We start from the raw sequence: 17,456 nt of genomic DNA on the forward strand, positions 1-17,456 counted from the left end.
TCCAGAAACTCAGGAGGGAAGAGTTAGACTTAACATCCCTGGAAGTTTTATGCTTTTCAAAAGTACCATTAAACAAAAGTGGTGTCTGAGCAAGGAAACAAGGAACTGATGTTCCATGAGCGGTCATTCACAAGCAGTCAGACTTGTGATCCATTTGTGTTCTCACTTTGTGCTGTTTCCCTCAGAGTTGCTAGATCAGATTCTCTATGTTGACAAACTTTGAAAACTATTGTTCTTGTTGACCATAAATCACCAAGTGTTTTCCCAAGTGACAGGGATGTTGACTGAGACAAATGGGAATCTCCCACTGAGCTGCTGCTGAATGAAGCAGGGATGCAGTGACCCAGCGTGGTGAATGTGCTTACAGATTTCTGCCCAAGCACTCTGAAAATAACTGGAGAAAAATGGTGATGGACACACCAGCAGAATCTTGACATGCTTGAGAAGTGAGCTGGTGGAAATTGGGTGGACAGGGTCTGGTAGAGACAGGACAAGGGGAATGGCTTGAACCTGCCAGAGGGGAGACTGAGATGAGCTCTTAGGCAGAAGCTCTTCCCTGTGAGGGTGCTGGGGCGCTGGCACAGGGTGCCCAGAGAAGCTGTGGCTGCCCCATCCCTGGCAGTGTTCAAGGCCAGGTTGGACACAGGGGCTTGGGGCAAGCTGCTCCAGTGGAAGGTGTCCCTGCCTGTGGCAGGGGGCTGGAGCTGGATGACCTTTAAGTCCCTTCCAACCCAAACCAGGTGATGATTCTATATCACACTGAGCTCCTCAAAGAGCTGGCCAGAAAGGGGAATTCTTAGCTCTGCTTGTCCTGGGATATCACATATTTGACTGTGCATGGTTTGGTACCTCTTGTCCTTACTGGAAGGTGCCAAAGATGGTTTGTCCAGAGAAAAGCACAAAATAAACCCATCTCCTGCTACCATCTTCCAGTTCTGCATTAGCTTGCTGCATACAGGTTGTTTCTCTTCCACTGCTGGCTGGTGAAGACACCAGTTGCATATTTAAACACTCTCAGACTTGCATCTGGTGCTGTTTACTTCAGTTATCTTTTTTTTCTTGTTCTCCAACGTGATCCTTTCCTCAAAGCTACCCTGGGCTTCTGTGTGATTATGAACAGTGTGAATGTGTGGAATTACGTCTTAAGCACATTTTAGTGCTTATAATATGGTCTATGAGAGTAACAATTGCTTTATGGAAAGAGAACATTTGATTTGCATGGAGATTATTTATGTGGTTACTGGGGGGGGAGCTGGTTTGTTGAGCCTGGTCTGATGCTTCTGAGTGAAGTGACTTTGTAAGGAGAATTTAAATGTAAAATTTGCAACAGATGTTAGAATCAGTAATCAATTTTGCCACTAGGAATATGGAAGAATTTGACTCTTCTGCACAGCAACTGCTCTCCACCAGCTGTGTGCTTGTTTTAATGGTTTTGCTAATGAGACTTCTGGTGTAAGGCTTTTGAAATGCAATATGATGAGTGTTACAAAGGTATGGTGGTTAATATTAAGTTATTGTCTCTGAAATATATCATCTTCTTTCAGTTTAGCTTACAGCAAGCAGCAATCCAAATGAGGCTTCAGCGAGATACTTGGCTGCAGAGGGAGTGAAATCTTATTTCTTCTGTCTGTTCCAGTACCTCTTGAGTTTGCTTGCAGGCAAGAAAAGGAGAAAAATGTTCATAAATACACTTCACAATCAAACTGATATGTTATTCTAAGCTTCTGGTTGTTGCTGTGTGTCTTATAAAGAGAGGAATGTGAAACTGGGGGGAGGGAAGCAAGGTGTCTCTTGTCACTGGTGTGCCCTAGGCAGAGGTGAGAGTAAAATCCATGTTGTCTTAGTCCTTGTACAATGCTTTGTCTGTTATCTTAGAATCTCAAACTAGTTTGGGTTGGAAGGGATCTTAAAGCTCATCCAGTTCCAACCTCCTGCCATCGGCAGGGACACTTTCCATTAGACCAGGTTGCTCCAAGCCCTGTCCAACCTAGTCTTGAACACAGCCAAGTCCTGCATTTTCACCTTGGATGAAACTGCTGTTAGATTTGCCAATGTAAGAAATACAGGAATAACACATGGATTCAGTCTCTTCTGAAGCTGCTGAATTGCTGGAGTATCTTTCGTATGAATTTGTGGAATTTATTGTCTTGTACATACTTGAATGCAGAAAGCTGTGCATTAGTGACAGTACCAAAGATTGAAGCAAACTGGCAAATCAAAGGTGAGTTTTCGTTATTGTTTTTTTACACAATCAAGGCCTTTGTATGGGTTCTGCAGCTTCTGTCCAATTTGTTCAGCCATTTCTAAGTGCAGTTGTCATGTGCAATTCCTGTGCTGACTAATTTGGGCATCTCCCTTTCTTGTTATCCCTGAAGAGCTCTTGGCAGCTCATCTGTTTGGATGGTGGAGCAACTGAATCTAGATGCATTGTAAATTATCTCCTCTAACTCCTTAGTTTGAAAACCTAAGGAGCATAGGGAGTATAGGTGGTGGTGAGCCCTGGAGCTGGAGGGTTGATGATCCATAGTGCTGATGTAACTGTTTAGACTGTCAAAATGTGTATCCACTTCATTGCATCTATTTCATTCTGGCTTTGTGTTGAAATTTGCTTAACCATCTGGAGGAGCCATACCTCCCTGTAGGACTCTTCTGAAGAGTCCAACTTTCTGTGAAAGTGGGAGAATCTGATTGCTTTTCATAGACATTAGGGCTCTAAAAGGATGCTTTAATTTGAGACATCAGAGATTTAGGTAATGTCAAGCATAATCGCCCAAGGCAAACTTCTCAAGTGGGGAGTACAAGTTGAATCCAGAGATACTTAAGGCTTTTTAAAACTCTTTGTTGTGATTTTCTTTTTGTAAGAAGCAATGTAATTTTTGAATCCATATGTCAGGCTTAGGGAGACCTTTGAAATAATCAAGATTATTCCTTTGATACAGATTGGACTCAGACTCCTTTACAAAAGGTGAAGACTGTGCAGCATTGTGACCTTCTTTATCAGGCCTTTGCTAGGCAGCTTCCTGCCAATGGCTTTGGCTGTGCTGGCAGTTGACCAAATAGAAGGTTGCCATTTTTGTTGCATTGAGCAAATCCTTCTGATTCTGCTCTAAATTCTCCATTTTCATGCAGTGCTTCTGTTGTAGTTGTCTTTAGGGAACAGACTTCTGAATCTGATGGAGAAATACCACACTTCGAGTGAGGTGGGAACAACAGGATGCTGCCATGGTGGCAAGGGAGAGCTCTAATGTGTGTGATGCTTCTAGAGTGTCCCATCAGCTGGCTTCCAGAGATGCCCAGTTACTTCATGTTCATGTTAGATGTTAGGCAGAAGTTCTTCCCTGAGAGGATGATGAGGCCCTAGCACAGGTTGGAGCTTGGCTATTAAATAGGATGGGCAGTTAAAATGTTGAATCTTATTTACCCTTCCAGAATGTTTATTGCTTTAGAGCCTGACTCCTGAGTAAGAGCTTCACAAAAGCAGTAAGCTTGCAAGAATTGCTTAATCAATAAGAAAGAAATTTATTTCAGACTCCTTGTTTATGTTGTTCCTTGTTAAATGAAATGGGCAGGCTTTTCAGCAAATCCTGGTGGGGGGTTTCAGTTCTATTCTTAGATGATTTGGTCAAAACCCAGAAGAAAAATACTATAAATCCTTTGCTTCACAGCCTGTGAGAGTGGTTTTTAAGGAGGTAATTATGTTTTTATGGCAGATTAATCCCTGCTTTCATCATTGAACTCATGAAGTTGCGTATGCTGGTTTGCTGTTTCCCAAGATAGGGAGTGTCACTTTATTCTCTTAAATATAATAGCCCTTTCCCTGGTGTGGGTTGAGCTGTGTGCCATATTGTGCTGTACCGTTGGTCACATATCTGTCGTTCCTGCATTGCTGGGTGCTGCTGTCTGTGATTTACACCAATGCAGGTGCTGACATCTTGTCAAACCTTTTTACCTTACAGGCTTGATGCCTCTTGGCTTTTCATCATCTTACAAGTGCTCACTCAAACCATCATTATTGCGGGGCTATTTAAAATGCAGTTTAGTCTTCCCATTGCTGAGCAAAAAGCACTGATTTTGAGGAATTTTCTTTTAGAGCCCTGCAAAATTTCATGTTGTTTTCCTGGCTGAGATTTCCAACTATAGAGGTCCGTAAGGAAGCATCCAAGTCTTTGGCTGTGTGTATAAATAACTGCTGGGATGGCTTAAAAATACCGAATGCCTGGCAACTGACATGGGGGAGACTGGGATCCTGCATTGCATCCAAAGGGACTTGGGTGAATGGTGGGTTCATTCTTTAGCCAGAAGCATTTGGCTGAAGCTGGCCTCTGTCTTTAAACATGCTCTTATCCTTCACCTTTCTTTTGCACATGTGAATGCTATTCAAGTTTCTTCTGTAAGTTCCCAACTCTGTGTGTTAAGAACTGGGCCATGGAGATGCTGCAGGGCTGGAGCAGCTCTGCTCTGGATATAGACTAGGAGAACTGGGCCTGTTCAGCCTGGAGAAGACAAGGCCCCTTAAGGGAAAACCTTAGAGCAGCTTTCAGTGCCTAAAGGGGCTACAGGAAACCTGTAAGCCTTCAGCAAGGCTCCAAGTTTGTGCCCAGGGCCCACTGACTTTGAAAGGACTTACACCAGAAGCTTGACAGGGGATGCTCTTGTGAAGGCTCCCACACAGAGGCAGGATCAGGACCTTTGCTGCATGGGCATCTCCAATTAAGCACAGCAACAGTCACACGGGTTGGAGCAGCAGCTGCCACAGCAGCAGGGACCTGCCATGCAGGCACCAAGTGACAAGCACTTTGTCCAGCTCCAGCTGCTGCTCTTCATCACAAAGTGAGCAGGAGCACAGGAGCTCAGCCAGCAGCTGACCTGCCCAGCCACCCTGGCTCCATCCCATCTGCAAGACATTCCCTTTGACAAGGAGGTGCAAAAATAACAAGGCAGGAGAATCACTGCCTTGCTCTCATCTGCCCATAGAACTGATTGCTTTCTAAGCTGAGCAGGTACCTCTGCTTTCATCTAGGCCAGTACTTTGTGTGCAAAGTCACAGGATGGGGTAGACATACTTGTGTCTGATCATGTCTCTGAAAGAGAAGAAGCATTCAGAGCCAGTCTTGCGATGGGGATGAGCTGAAACCACCCTCTGGGACTTCCCACACCTTTGTTTCACATTCCCCAAAACATCCTAGCTACAGCTCCTCGCTGGTGTGTCCCTTTAGCTCCATGGACTATATCTCAGGCTTGGCTGCTTGACCAACAGTGAGGTTACCTCGTGTGGTGATCCTGGAGAGGCATCATTTCAAACATGTCACTTAATAGCGCAGTTGTAACCCTGGCAGTGCAAGGAAGTCAAGAGAAGGACAATATTAAGAACAAGCTACAGACAAGGAGGGGAGCCCAAGAGAAGGAGGAAAGTTTGCCTCAAATCATAGAATCACCGAATGTTTGGGTTGAAGGGACCTTAAAGCTCATCCAGCTCCAACCCCTGCCACGGGCAGGGACCCCTTCCACTGGAGCAGGTTGCTCCAAGCCCCTGTGTCTAACCTGGCCTTGAACACTGCCAGGGATGGGGCAGCCACAGCTTCTCTGGGCACCCTGTGCCAGCGCCTCAGCACCCTCACAGGGAACAGCTTCTGGAGCTGGTGCAGGGTCCAAAAAGAGAGTGGTGATGATGAGGTTGGCTTTCTCCCCCCTCCTGGAGATGACATGTGGACAACTGTTGCACTGTCAGATCCTGGGCGAAAAGCAAGGGTTTAGTGCTGCTCTGTGGTAGGTGCTGGGTTGAGCTCTCTCACTTTCCTAGCAGTAAACTCAAAGTTCTAGGCTTTGCCCTGGTTTTACAGCAGAGTAGCTGATGTGTTAATTATTCTATGGTAATATACACCTTTTTTAGCAACGAAGACAAAGCCTCAACTGGTGTATTAATAGCAAATGCTTGAACAATGTATGTTTTTAGTAGCTACCTACGCAGCATAACCTATTCAGGTTTTTTTCTTTAATGCCTGTTAGCCTGAGAAAAGGAAACTGAAAAGTTTTGTGCTCTCTGCTGAGTTAATCTTTAAAAGGAAAAAAAAACTCCTCTGCTGTGCAGCTCTGCTCAGCAGAATGCTCTCAGGTGTTTGCAATGTGACTTCTAGGAGGATGTCATCCCTCCAGTGCCTGTGTTCAGGGCTGGCTGTGTAGTGATAGATGAGCCCAGACGAAATGACAAGCCCTTTATTTAAGGGGAGGGTCCTGGTTGCCAGAGGAATAGATTAATCTGCCATCCAAGGGCACTGAGTCTTTCCCTGACGATGCTCTCTGGGAGCATGATGGGTGCCACAGCTCATCTGCAGAGCTTTTGGGAGCCTGGAGGTTCCACAGGGTTGGGTTTAGGAGAGGCAGAAGTGATCTCCAGTCCTGTTACAGAGACCGTGTCTCCAGGCTGAACGGGAAGCTTTGGAAAACTGTGAAATTTGGGGGGTGCTGGTGTTTGAGATTTCTTTTTGCTGTGTTTTGGATCTTTTATCCTTTTGTGGGATTTTATGCATAAAGATGTGTCTTATTGAATATGGTGAAAAGCTGCTTGGCTGCAGGGTTGGTTTTTTTTCTGATCACATCCCTGTGACAAGTAATTTCCAAGTGTGAAAATTGCTTTGATATCTTTATTCAGGACTCATGCACTTAGGAAGGAGTTGCATAACCTGAACAAGGGAACTGAACTGAGTCTGTAGAGAGGATGGCTTCTGTCTTCACAGGGGCTCTCACTGGGAAAAGGCAGCTGTCTCCTGCCACTGTGTGAGAGCAAGGAGCCTGCCCAGAGCTCCAGCACTATGCCGGGCTGTGGGGTGATGCACGTGTTTCATTTCTTACCCTGTTCTGTGTCATGATGAAAGCAGGTTCTTTCTTCCTGGGAAGCCAGAGAATGTGTCCTGAAGTCAGTTTACAAGTCAAACTTTTCCTTGAAGGAAGTAAGAAATAGTAATGGAACTAAGAACTGGGTTTTGAAGCGGCTTCCTGCTCATCATCTAATACCTGCAAAGGATCTGTGAAGATGTGTGAAAGAAGGAGGTCTTTTTTGTTTAGAGTCTGCACCACAATTTCTTCTCTCCCAAGGGTGCTTTTTCCATGTAAGCAATGCAGTGTTTCCATTGGCAATATTGGTTTTGTTACTTGAGATCCATTAGCTGCCAGAATAGGGATTTATGTCAAGAACTCTGTAAATGAAATGTTATTTTCTAACAATAGAGGTATTTTATCTATACTGAAGGAAGGTAGATGAGTGTTCAGAATTATAGAATCATGGAATGGTTTAGGCTGGAAGGGCCCTTAAAGCTCATCCAGTTCCAAGCCCCTGCCATGGGTAGGGATACATTCCCTTGGACAGGGCTTGGAGCAACCTGGTCTAGTGGTTGCTGAGATTTGACTTGGAATGTTTTATGAAGAATAATTATATTTGATCTACAAAAATATGAACGATGATGCGGAGGGAATTAAAGAGAAATAGTAGTAAAAAAGGAGGCAGCCCCAATCCCTCTTGGTTATTGAAGCGAGAGGGAGCACTTTGTCAAACTGACACGTACATCCTTTATTAACATCTTCTGGGCCAGCGGGTGCTGGCAGAGCAGTGTCACCTCCTCGGCTCTGTCCGAGGTGTGCTCACTGGTTTGGCTTTGAGCTGTGGCCATCGGCAAAATGTGAGTGAGACACGAGGATCTCAGATCCAGTTAATCAAATGTTTATGCTTTTAATTGTAAGTGCCCTTCCCTAACCCTGTTATTTTTTCTTATTTTCCCTTGTGCCCTGTTCTGGCCTTTGAGGGATGCTGGGATTTTGGGTGAGCTTGGAAAGATATTAGCAAGAGTTGCCTAAAGGAAAAACTGCTATTCCCCAGGTTGATTCTTCGTTTCTTTGTCCTCAAATGTTTGGGGAACAGAAGGCTGAGCTGGGCCTTGTTGAGTTGCATTTTTGGGACCCCATTAAAAAAAAGGTGACAGTTGCTACACAGGTTTCAGAATGCAAGGAGAGAGAAAGCGCAATATCTCTGTTTCTTGAGCATGCTGCCAAGACTTGATGTGGTTTACGTTGTCCTCCAAAGGGTAAGATTTGAAAGACTTAGGGGAGCAAGTTATAGTGTGGTATGTAACAAAGTGGTTCATAGTCATTTTCCCTTTTTTTTAAGGCATTTCTTGTACAATATTCTGTATTAAGTTGCCTTTAATGGACCAAGTGCCACATACGATCCCAAAGAAACCCCCCATGCTGTGTTTTAGAGCAGCCTGTGGGGAGATAACCTAAGCAAAGGATCAGGGAAGCAGGGGCTATCTGTGTAAGATTGCTCAGTTTCTACCCATATGCTCAGCGTCCTGTGCAGGCAAAAGCACCTCATTAGCGGCTTTTTATATCCAAGATTGTGGGCTGAGGCTTGGAGAAGTTTGTTAGAACTAGGCAGGATCACAGAAACATGTTGTCCTGTTGCTCCTGAGCACTGCATTGGCTCGAAGGAACATCTCCCACTGTGAAGGACTCAAAGTACCTGCTGGTAACTGTCTTTATGGAGCAGTACAGACCCTTCCTGGTGCTATTTTGGCAGCTCCTAAGGATGGGCATTATGCTTCTGACATATGTTGTGACCTCTGCTTGTTGCCATATAGGCATCGTGCCATGTAACTGCTCTGATGGCCTCCATGGTTTTCATAGAATTACTTTAAAAGCAATTCTGATTTTGCCAGCCTTGCAAAGATTATTTGCTTCAGCACATTCAACTGTTCTCTCTGCAACCAGTTCTTCACTGAGCTCTGAATTGCTGGTTATGTAATCTCCATCAATTATAACCTGATAGGTGGTAGGGCTCCCACTCCAATGGCCCCGGCACAGCCCCTTTCCTGGCAGGGTGATCTGCTGCAGGAAGAGCTTCTTGGCATATGATAGACGTGGTTCCACACTCTCAACTTTCACCCATTCAAAGGCTCCTTATCACATTAATTTTTCTTTTTCTGCTAATGTTATTCTGATGCCTGTCTGAAGGGAAATAATGGTTGCTTCCCGTGGAATCGCGCGGTGTAAAGCACTGTAGCCTCGTTTTCTATCCTGATGCTTTATATCATTAAAATCTCAGGGCTTAAGCTCTTAATTCTTGTTCTTCAGTGCTTACAAGAGGATCTCCTGGGGCCCTATTGTACAACCAAATACAAATAATACATGAATAAAACAGGATCTTGTATTTGTACCGCCAGCAGACTGTAAGGATTATTTATATCTAACACTTTGTGGTATTAGACCCTTACTCCTTTTGATATGTCCCTTCTACCAGCTTTTCTCTCGTCTCAGACAACACTTGAGAGATGTTGCCCTCTGGAAAGATGTTTCTTCAGTCACAATATTAATTTCTGATTTTTCTAGCTATTTTTTTCTGTATCCCTTTGGCAGTGTTTTACTTTCCCTACCCACTTCTTTCACCACTGGTCATGATTAGTTAATACAGCTTTTGTGCTAGTTCAGTTATTGAAGTGATGGATAATACACACAGGCTGCTGTTATTGCTTGTCAGTGCTGCCCTGTGGGGGAAAAAGCCCTCTTAATGCACTTGTAGCAGGTTTAGTTTCATGAAGTACTTGAACTTTAGAGTTAGTCTTCTAAAATAATCTAGGATGTATATTGGAGGGTGTTAAAAATGAGATTTAAATGGGAGAAAAAACCAGCTCCTTTCAGATGAGCCTTCACTGAACCACTTGCTGAAGCACTGTGCTTAATTTATGTTAGAAAATGTTGTGATAAAAGTAAACTGAGACTGTTTTGCCCTCTCCACAAAACTATTCCTGCAATACCACGTTCACTTGATGCTGGCACCATTCCTCCTGTGTTCAGGCTGTTAGCCTGAGCTTTGAACCATTTTTTGGTGGCACCTACGTTTTGTCCCTCTGCAGAATGTGTGTAACAACATAGAACCCCAGACTGGTTTGTGTTGGAAGGGATCTTAAAGCTCATCCAGTTCCAACCCCTGCCACAGGCAGGGACACCTTCCACTGGAGCAGCTTGCTCCAAGCCCCTGTGTCCAACCTGGCCTTGAACACTGCCAGGGATGGGGCAGCCACAGCTTCTCTGGGCACCCTGTGCCAGCGCCTCAGCACCCTCCCAGGGAAGAGCTTCTGCCTAAGAGCTCATCTCAGTCTCCCCTCAGGCAGGTTAAAGCCATTCCCTTGGCCTGTCCCTAGATCCTTTGTCCAAAGATTAGAACTGGGTGATCTTAAGGTCCTTTCCAATCCTAACTATTCTATGATTCTATCCCAGTGGGAAATGATCTGAGCTTTGGTGTTGGAGAGTTCAGTTGCGGCTCTCCTTAGTAGCTTCTGCTTTTGGGTTGAGGTTGAAAAATGTAATAAACCAAGCAGTGTGCTTGCTTCCCATGGCACTGAAGTTCAGGTAACCTTGTGCCACAGGCATGTCATGGGTAACAGGGAAGGGAGAATCTCTTGGCTCAACCTGAATCTATACCTGGACTTTCTGGAGCAGGAGAGTTTGATTCCAGCCCTGGGATTCAGCCTGGCCCCAGCCGTGGAGTCTGAGGTTGCCATGGATTTGTTGCAGTGCTTTTTTGCTCTGGATGTCTGGTGCCTTTGTCACGTTTTACAGTGTGTCAAGGAAGGAAAATGGGTTAATTAAAAAACCAATTTGCTGGAAGATTGCTCTGTAAAAAAATCCCAGAGATAAGTGAAACAAAACTTTGGTGGAAGATGAAGGGAGAGAGGAAAAAAAGGAAACAGGCAGATGAAGCAGCAAGATGATTTGTTCCATGGCCAAGTGCTTGTAGCAGTAGTAGAAGGCCTTTTGTTACCAGTCAGTTCTTTGTTGAGCAGTTCCTAAAGGGGAAAATCAGATTAAGTCCAAGGAAAGAAGTGCTCAGAGGGCTCTCTGCCACTGTGCACTGAAATACATCTCCAAGAGGCACTGGTGATATGAGGAGCTGTGACACTCAGCAGCAGGATGGAGAGGACAGGTCCATGCAGGGATGGTCCAGGCAGAAATCCAGGTGCCCTGTGCAGAGGGTAACGAGGGTGGATGCTAGTCTTGTAGTCACTAGTGCTGCAGCTACTGTGTGTGCTCCTAATGGTTTGTTCCAGACTTCTTGTAAGTCATAAGCAGGGTGTTTTCAGTGCTTCCTGGTCGTGACATTGTCACTTTGTGCTTCCAATAAAATGTTCCAGTACCTAAAGGGGCCAAGAAGAAGCCCGGAGAGGGGCTTTGGACAAGGGCCTGGAGGGACAGGACAAGGGGGAATGGCTTTAACCTGCCCGAGGGGAGACTGAGATGAGCTCTTAGGCAGAAGCTCTTCCCTGGGAGGGTGCTGAGGCGCTGGCCCAGGGTGCCCAGAGAAGCTGTGGCTGCCCCATCCCTGGCAATGTTCAGGACCAGGTTAGACGGGGCTTGGAGCAAGCTGCTCCAGTGGAAGGTGTCCCTGCCCATGGCAGGAGGTTTGAACTGGATGAAGGTCCCTTCCAACACAAACCACTCTGATCATGGAAGAGCCTTTTCTCAGCAGTGTTGTGCCTGATATGCTTGAAGAGTTGGTGGGCAGGGGCACACAATGGTCTGTCCCCTGTTCATCCTGTCTGAAATTCAGCAGTTCCAGCTGATCCAGATGGAGGAAATAAAATATCTATAGAGCAACTAATAGAGAGATTTTATGTTTGGGGAAGCAAACCAAAGAGAGAAACTTCCTGCTTGTTTTACCCTCAAGTTAAAGCTGCTGTTGTAAAAACAAGTGCTTGGATATATAGAAGATAAGTCTTTGTATGGAAAAAGACAGCTCAGCTGGCAAATGCTGAGTAGCTGCTTTCTTGGAAGAACAAGTGAGGTGGCTCCTGGTTTGGGTTTGCTTTGGATTACCCCTGGGTTCTTGGAATAAATTAATGATTTTTTTTGTGTTGTTAATGTAATTTTGCCTTTATTTCAGCAAGAGCGCACCATTTACAGACTGACACTGGTGAAAGCTTGGAATGTGGAGGCACTCAAAGCCTATGCTGACCTGATATCTCTTGGTAAACCAGGCTTCATCAAGGTCAAGGTAAGCTGCATGGAGCCATTTTATGGTTTTTCCATCAGTGTTTTACTCTATTTCCTCTTTCCTTCCCTTTCCCTCCTCCCAGTCTTAAACCGATACGAGTAAATGTAACTCTTCCAAATATTTCAGTGGTACATAAGGAACCTATCATAGATGCAAGGAACTTATCTCTTGCTTTTAATTTCAGGCAGCCAGATATGTTAGCTTGTGTGTGCATTTGGATAGTCTTCAGTGTTAACACAAACAAGCTTTGTATCAGCCAGCATCAATTTCTGCCCAGCAGAATCAGACCCTCTGGTCTTTTCTTTATTTCTCATGAAAGCAGAGACTGATAAAGAGATATTCCTCCTTTATGTCAACCAACCTTTTAAACAAAATATTCTGGGACAAGCTGGCAGTTTGTGGTCTTGTTCTTCCCATCCTGCTCTCAAATTCTGCTGCAGGAAAAGGTGATAAATGTCTGCTTTGCTGATGTGATGCTTGTCTGGCTGTGCAAAACAGGGGGAATATTGCCTCTGGGACTGGAAGAGCTACTACCAGGAGCATTGTGAGATGCAGTGGGGCAGGAGGGGTTTTATCTTGGGGTTAATCAATTCAGTACCTAGAGAAGGTAAAAAAGGCACATTACAAAGTGTTCTATAAAGAAACAGGATCAGCGCTTCCACCCAGCAACTCCCCTGCAGACCAGCACATTTATGTGGGGAATGTCTTTTTGTAACACTGTTAATTCCTGGACTTCCCTTTCTCTTTTCTTTCTTTCTTTCCTGGTTTTGTGGGGTTTTTTTTCCCCAACCTTTATTTACTGCTGCTGTAAAGAAAAAACCTGGAGTTTGATGTAATTTCCTCATGAAACAAACCCCAAAGGTTTTGATACTGTCAGTATCAAGAGGTCTCTTTCTCTCTGAACATGCTGCTGAAGTTGATAGCTTAACACTAAATGAGATTTTGAGTATGGTTTAGGGAAAAAGCCTATTTTACAATGTGTATCAGACTGCTTTATATTCCTTAGGTAAAATCTAGCAGGAAGAGTGCTCCTATGTGGCCCTTCATCTCCTGACTTTCTTACTGCAGCTTGGGTTGTATAAGATGCTTCCAGCATGCCAAGAGGGCAGAGATGAGCGTGTAAGCCAGCATGGAGTAGGAGCTGTCAGTGTATATACCACTTAGTCTGCTCTGTCATGGGTAGTGATTTTAATTAGTAAAATGAATCAGGTGTAAGTTACTGTTTCTGGGCACAGATTTATGATTCTGTGAGTTCTATGATACCCCTGAGTGCTCTCCAGGGTGAACATCTGGCTCCTCCAAAGCAGGGACTGCTGTTCCCTTTGCCTGGGGAAGGATTCAGCGTCATCCTTGTGGCTTCCCAGCAGTGTGGAGCTCAGCTGTCCCAGCCCCTCTTCCCTGATAAAATCATGCCTTGGACTGCCAGGGAAATAGGTGAGAAAGCAAGGTGGCTGCAGATACACTCCTATTCATAGATGCACAGACTGGTTTGGGTTGGAAGGGACCTTAAAGCTCATCCAGTTCCAACCCCCTCCCACGGGCAGGGACACCTTCCACTGGAGCAGCTTGCTCCAAGCCTCTGTGTCCAACCTGGCCTTGAACACTGCCAGGGATGGGGCAGCCACATCTGGGCATCTTCCATCTGGGACAAGCTACTGCCCACACTGCTTCAACCAAAAAGGTCATCTTTGCATTCCAGGTGCTTCAAAGTGCTTGCTGGATTTCAACCAGCGAGGACTTTTCTCTGAGGAAAGAATATATATGAAACACTTTGCAACACCTCTTTACGAAAGTATGAGCTGAGGCAGAGAGGGGCTGTGTGATGTTCCCAAAGCCACATAGCACAGCTGGGGCTTTCGGTCGCAATCATGTACCTGCCAACACTAGCAGTTAGGGGGTTCAGAGGGGCTGCAAGGACACAAAAGGTGGAGGAGTGCAGGGGGAAAGCACACCCTGTCTGGCCAGGTGCTGTTGAGTCTGTTGGGGACTTTGCAGGGACTGAAACAAGGGTGAGTTTGCTATGTCTGGTTTTTGTTTGTGCTTTAAAGTGTGTGCTGCTCGATGTTACTGACTTGAACTCAGGATGCCCTGCTGTAAATATGGTATTTCCAGAAATACAACACATTTCTGAATTTCCAGCAGGTAAATGAATTTCTGCAAGTGCTGGAGGATAGTGTCCCTCAGGCATAAGGTGATCCTGGCCAGACAGTGGTGGCCTTTAAGCTAAGGCACAGAACATCTCGTCCCTCAGTTTCTTTCTCTGTTCAGGATTTAGTGTTGTGCCTGTACTGTGGCCCTGAAAGTATCTGTAGTTGGCATGTAGAAAGTCTTTCGTCTTTCCAGTCCCAGGAGCAGTACTTGGGGAAACTCAGGTTTAAGCCTTCTCAAAGGATGCACCACACGGCAAGTCTGACAGCAGCACAGCCCTGCAAGCCCGAAGTGAGCAGCTGAATACAGGGAAGCTGACTGATTCCTTCCCAGCTTCAGCAGCAGAAATGAGTTGTCAGGGAGCTCCACCTCATGCACCAGCAGGCTTTAAGGTAGTTTCCATTTTATTCTATTTAATTGAGCTTTTTAAATAGAGCTGTGCTTCCCTGTTATCTTTTGAAGAGAGGAAAGCAGGGTTCGTGTATGTGAAGGATGAAGCACACTGCTGAGAGCAGCATTGCTGGAGCATCCATTCACAGCAGGAGATGAAGTTTTATTGCTGCCTGAAACAAATGGTACAACTCTGTGCTGGCATTTGGGGTCTAAATGGCATTTTCATCCTTCTAAACAGTCAAAAAACTGTGATGGCTTCTCTTGAGCAGTGTCTCTTGTTTGACATTAGACAGTTTAAATAGACCTGAAGTTGGTGGTACCTGGAGCCCTGTGTCCAGCTCTGGTGCTGGGGATGTGGAGCAGTTGGAGAGAGTCCAGAGGCTATGGAGATGCTGCCAGGGCTGGAGCAGTTCTGCTCCAGAGACAGGCTGAGAGTTGGAACTGGATGAGCTTTAGGGTCCCTTCCAACCTAAACCACTCTGTGATTCTGTGATTGGATGAAAGCTCTTGCTCACAGATTTTATGTGAGGTTTTGTTTAACAGTTGCCTTTCTTCCTTGCCTCTTTGGAGCAAGCGTAATGTTCCAAAAGGTGGGCACTTGGTGCTCTGTAGAAAGGAAGTAGCTCACGCTAAATATAGCATTAGCCCAGTCAGTGGCCTTATTTGTTTCACATAGTTTCATCTGCCAGTTCCTGTGGAACAGCAGCGTTCCTGAAGCGTGGACGATTCGTCTCGGTAGGGGGGCCCAATGGCTTTCTCCTCTTGCTGCACTGTGTGTGACTTTGAAATGTGAGGAGATTACGTGGTGTGGAACCAATTTCTCCCTTTTCTTGGCCAGAAGGAGTAAGCAACACATTCTGGAGTGGCTGATGAGCAATGAGTTGTGTTGCTGTGGGGTAGTGAGAGTGTCCAGCTAAGGAAGGGCTGATAGAGGGGATGTCTTCTTGAGGATGGCTTCCTTCTTGGGTCTGAAATGTGGACTGATTGCTAGTGGTGTAGCCCCTGGGCTGCTGGAGATGTTCATGTTGCTGCTGTGCCTGCTCTCAGACCTTCACCCTATGGTTTAATCTGATGAAATGAGCAGCTTATCCTCCTTTGTACTTTGCAGACAGCTTGTTTTCATCTGATCATCTTTTATCCTGACTTGCAAAGCTCTTGTCCAGTGTCTTACCTATGAGATCAGACTTCTCTAGGGCAGGATCAATGGTGGGGATTTATGCTGCAGTGGATTTGGTTACATCTGTTGATCAAACTGAGGTCAAGGGTGCTGCAAGGTGCTTAGTTGGGGTCTCTGTCCGTGTGAAGTTTGGCTGCTCTGCAATAAAAGGTGAGCAGATCTTCTCAGCAAAGGAGAACAGCAGAAAAGGGGCTGTGTTTTACCCCCAGAAGCCTGGGAGGTTGTGATTGTGCAGACAAAGTGTGCATAGGCAAGGTGACCACTTAGAATCCCCAGCATTCATCGTGGTGCTTGGTACAGTAGGACATCAACTCAGGAGTTAAATTCTGACCCAAAGGTGGATAGGTGGGGTTGAGGTTGTTCAAATCCAGCTCATTGCTGTCGGTATTCCCTTTCTGCACTGTGTATTGATCACATCTGGACAGAGACTCCTACCAGCATAAAACTGGCCTTTAGTCCAGCCCCAACAGTTGTGTTCACACAGAGTTTGGAACCTGGGAATTTTCCCCCAAAGACTTGGTAATTTTTGATTGAAAGCAATTTCTTGTATTCTTCTGAGAATGAGGTGTATTGAAGAATCACTTTGCTGTGTGGACAGGGCTTAGCTTTTGCTTTTTCTTTTTCAAGCTCCACAGTGATAGGTTAAAAAGGCAAAGAGCAGGTCCGGCTCAAAGCAAATAAACACAAAAGTACTACAAGATACGGCAAAGCATCTGCCGCAAAACGAGTCTCATCTCAGCAGGATTTCCTGGTTAAATACTTGAGATAAATGACGTTCATTTAAAACGAATGTAGCTAATCCAGTGTTGCTCCAGAGGGGCTCGTGGGGTGGAGTGGAGAGAGATTTAGATCCTTGCAGGGCTCAATACTTGTTCTCATTTACATGAGTATCTTACAGTGTTGAAACTCTGTGGGACTCTATTCTCCTATTTAAGCCAATAGAAATTAGGCTTGATTACCCCTGTGTAAAACCCAGATAAAGGAAGAATCAGTCATATGGTTACTAAATATGCATCAATTTTTATTTATTGCCTTAGTCTGTTTTAATGCCATAATGTTGCTGTCACAGCTGTACAAAGTCGATTGTTATATTTAAGACCTAGAACCTAGAATGGTTTGGATTGGAAGGGACCTTAAAGCTCATCCAGCTCCAAGCCCCTGCCACAGGTTGGATTCTATGTCTGTGATTTCGTGATGCTCTCTGCACTGTCAGCAGCTTTAAGTTTGGGTGTATGGGAGTGTGCATGTCCAGTGCTTGGCCTCACAGACCTGGTTTTGCATTTCAGAGCTGCTTCTGCAGCCGTGAGGGAGGTCTGACTGCTCCGGCCGGAGCTGCAAGCAGAACAAGATCCTCAGGGAAGTGGTCTGTTTCCTGACATGACACTTCATCTTGCAGCGCTCAGTAGCATTGTGGCTTCCTGCCCGAGCAGAGCCTTGCTGTTTCCTCCATCTGTTTTAATTTAAGGAGGGAGGGGAAAAAAAGCCAGCCTGGTTTGTCCTTTGTTCAAGGGCTGTTGCACGATGCTGTCATGGACAGGGCTTGGACAGAGCAGAGATGAGCATTGTGGCACTGCACAGCCTTTGTGAAAGGAGTTTGCAGCCACTTGAAAGCACTTGTCCCTGATGGTTTTTCTGCAGCTTCAGCAGAGCACCTTCACACCAAGTTTATGTTTGGGGGTTGGATCGGTGGCTGCTGGA

General features: G+C 45.4%; 1 protein-coding gene across 1 annotated transcript in view; it reads left to right on the top strand.

The window, feature by feature from the left end:
• LOC308227350 (S-adenosyl-L-methionine-dependent tRNA 4-demethylwyosine synthase TYW1-like) overlaps positions 1 to 17,456 on the top strand; it is a gene marked incomplete at both ends in the record, with an annotated part of 112,272 nt that overhangs the window by 42,281 nt on the left and 52,535 nt on the right. The window contains 1 exon segment of the mRNA XM_080629894.1: positions 11,936 to 12,040. Coding sequence (XP_080486020.1) covers positions 11,936 to 12,040 — 105 coding nt within the window.

This window comes from Psittacula echo (genome assembly GCF_963264785.1).
Source record: "Psittacula echo genome assembly, chromosome: 15".
NCBI lineage: Eukaryota > Metazoa > Chordata > Aves > Psittaciformes > Psittacidae > Psittacula > Psittacula echo.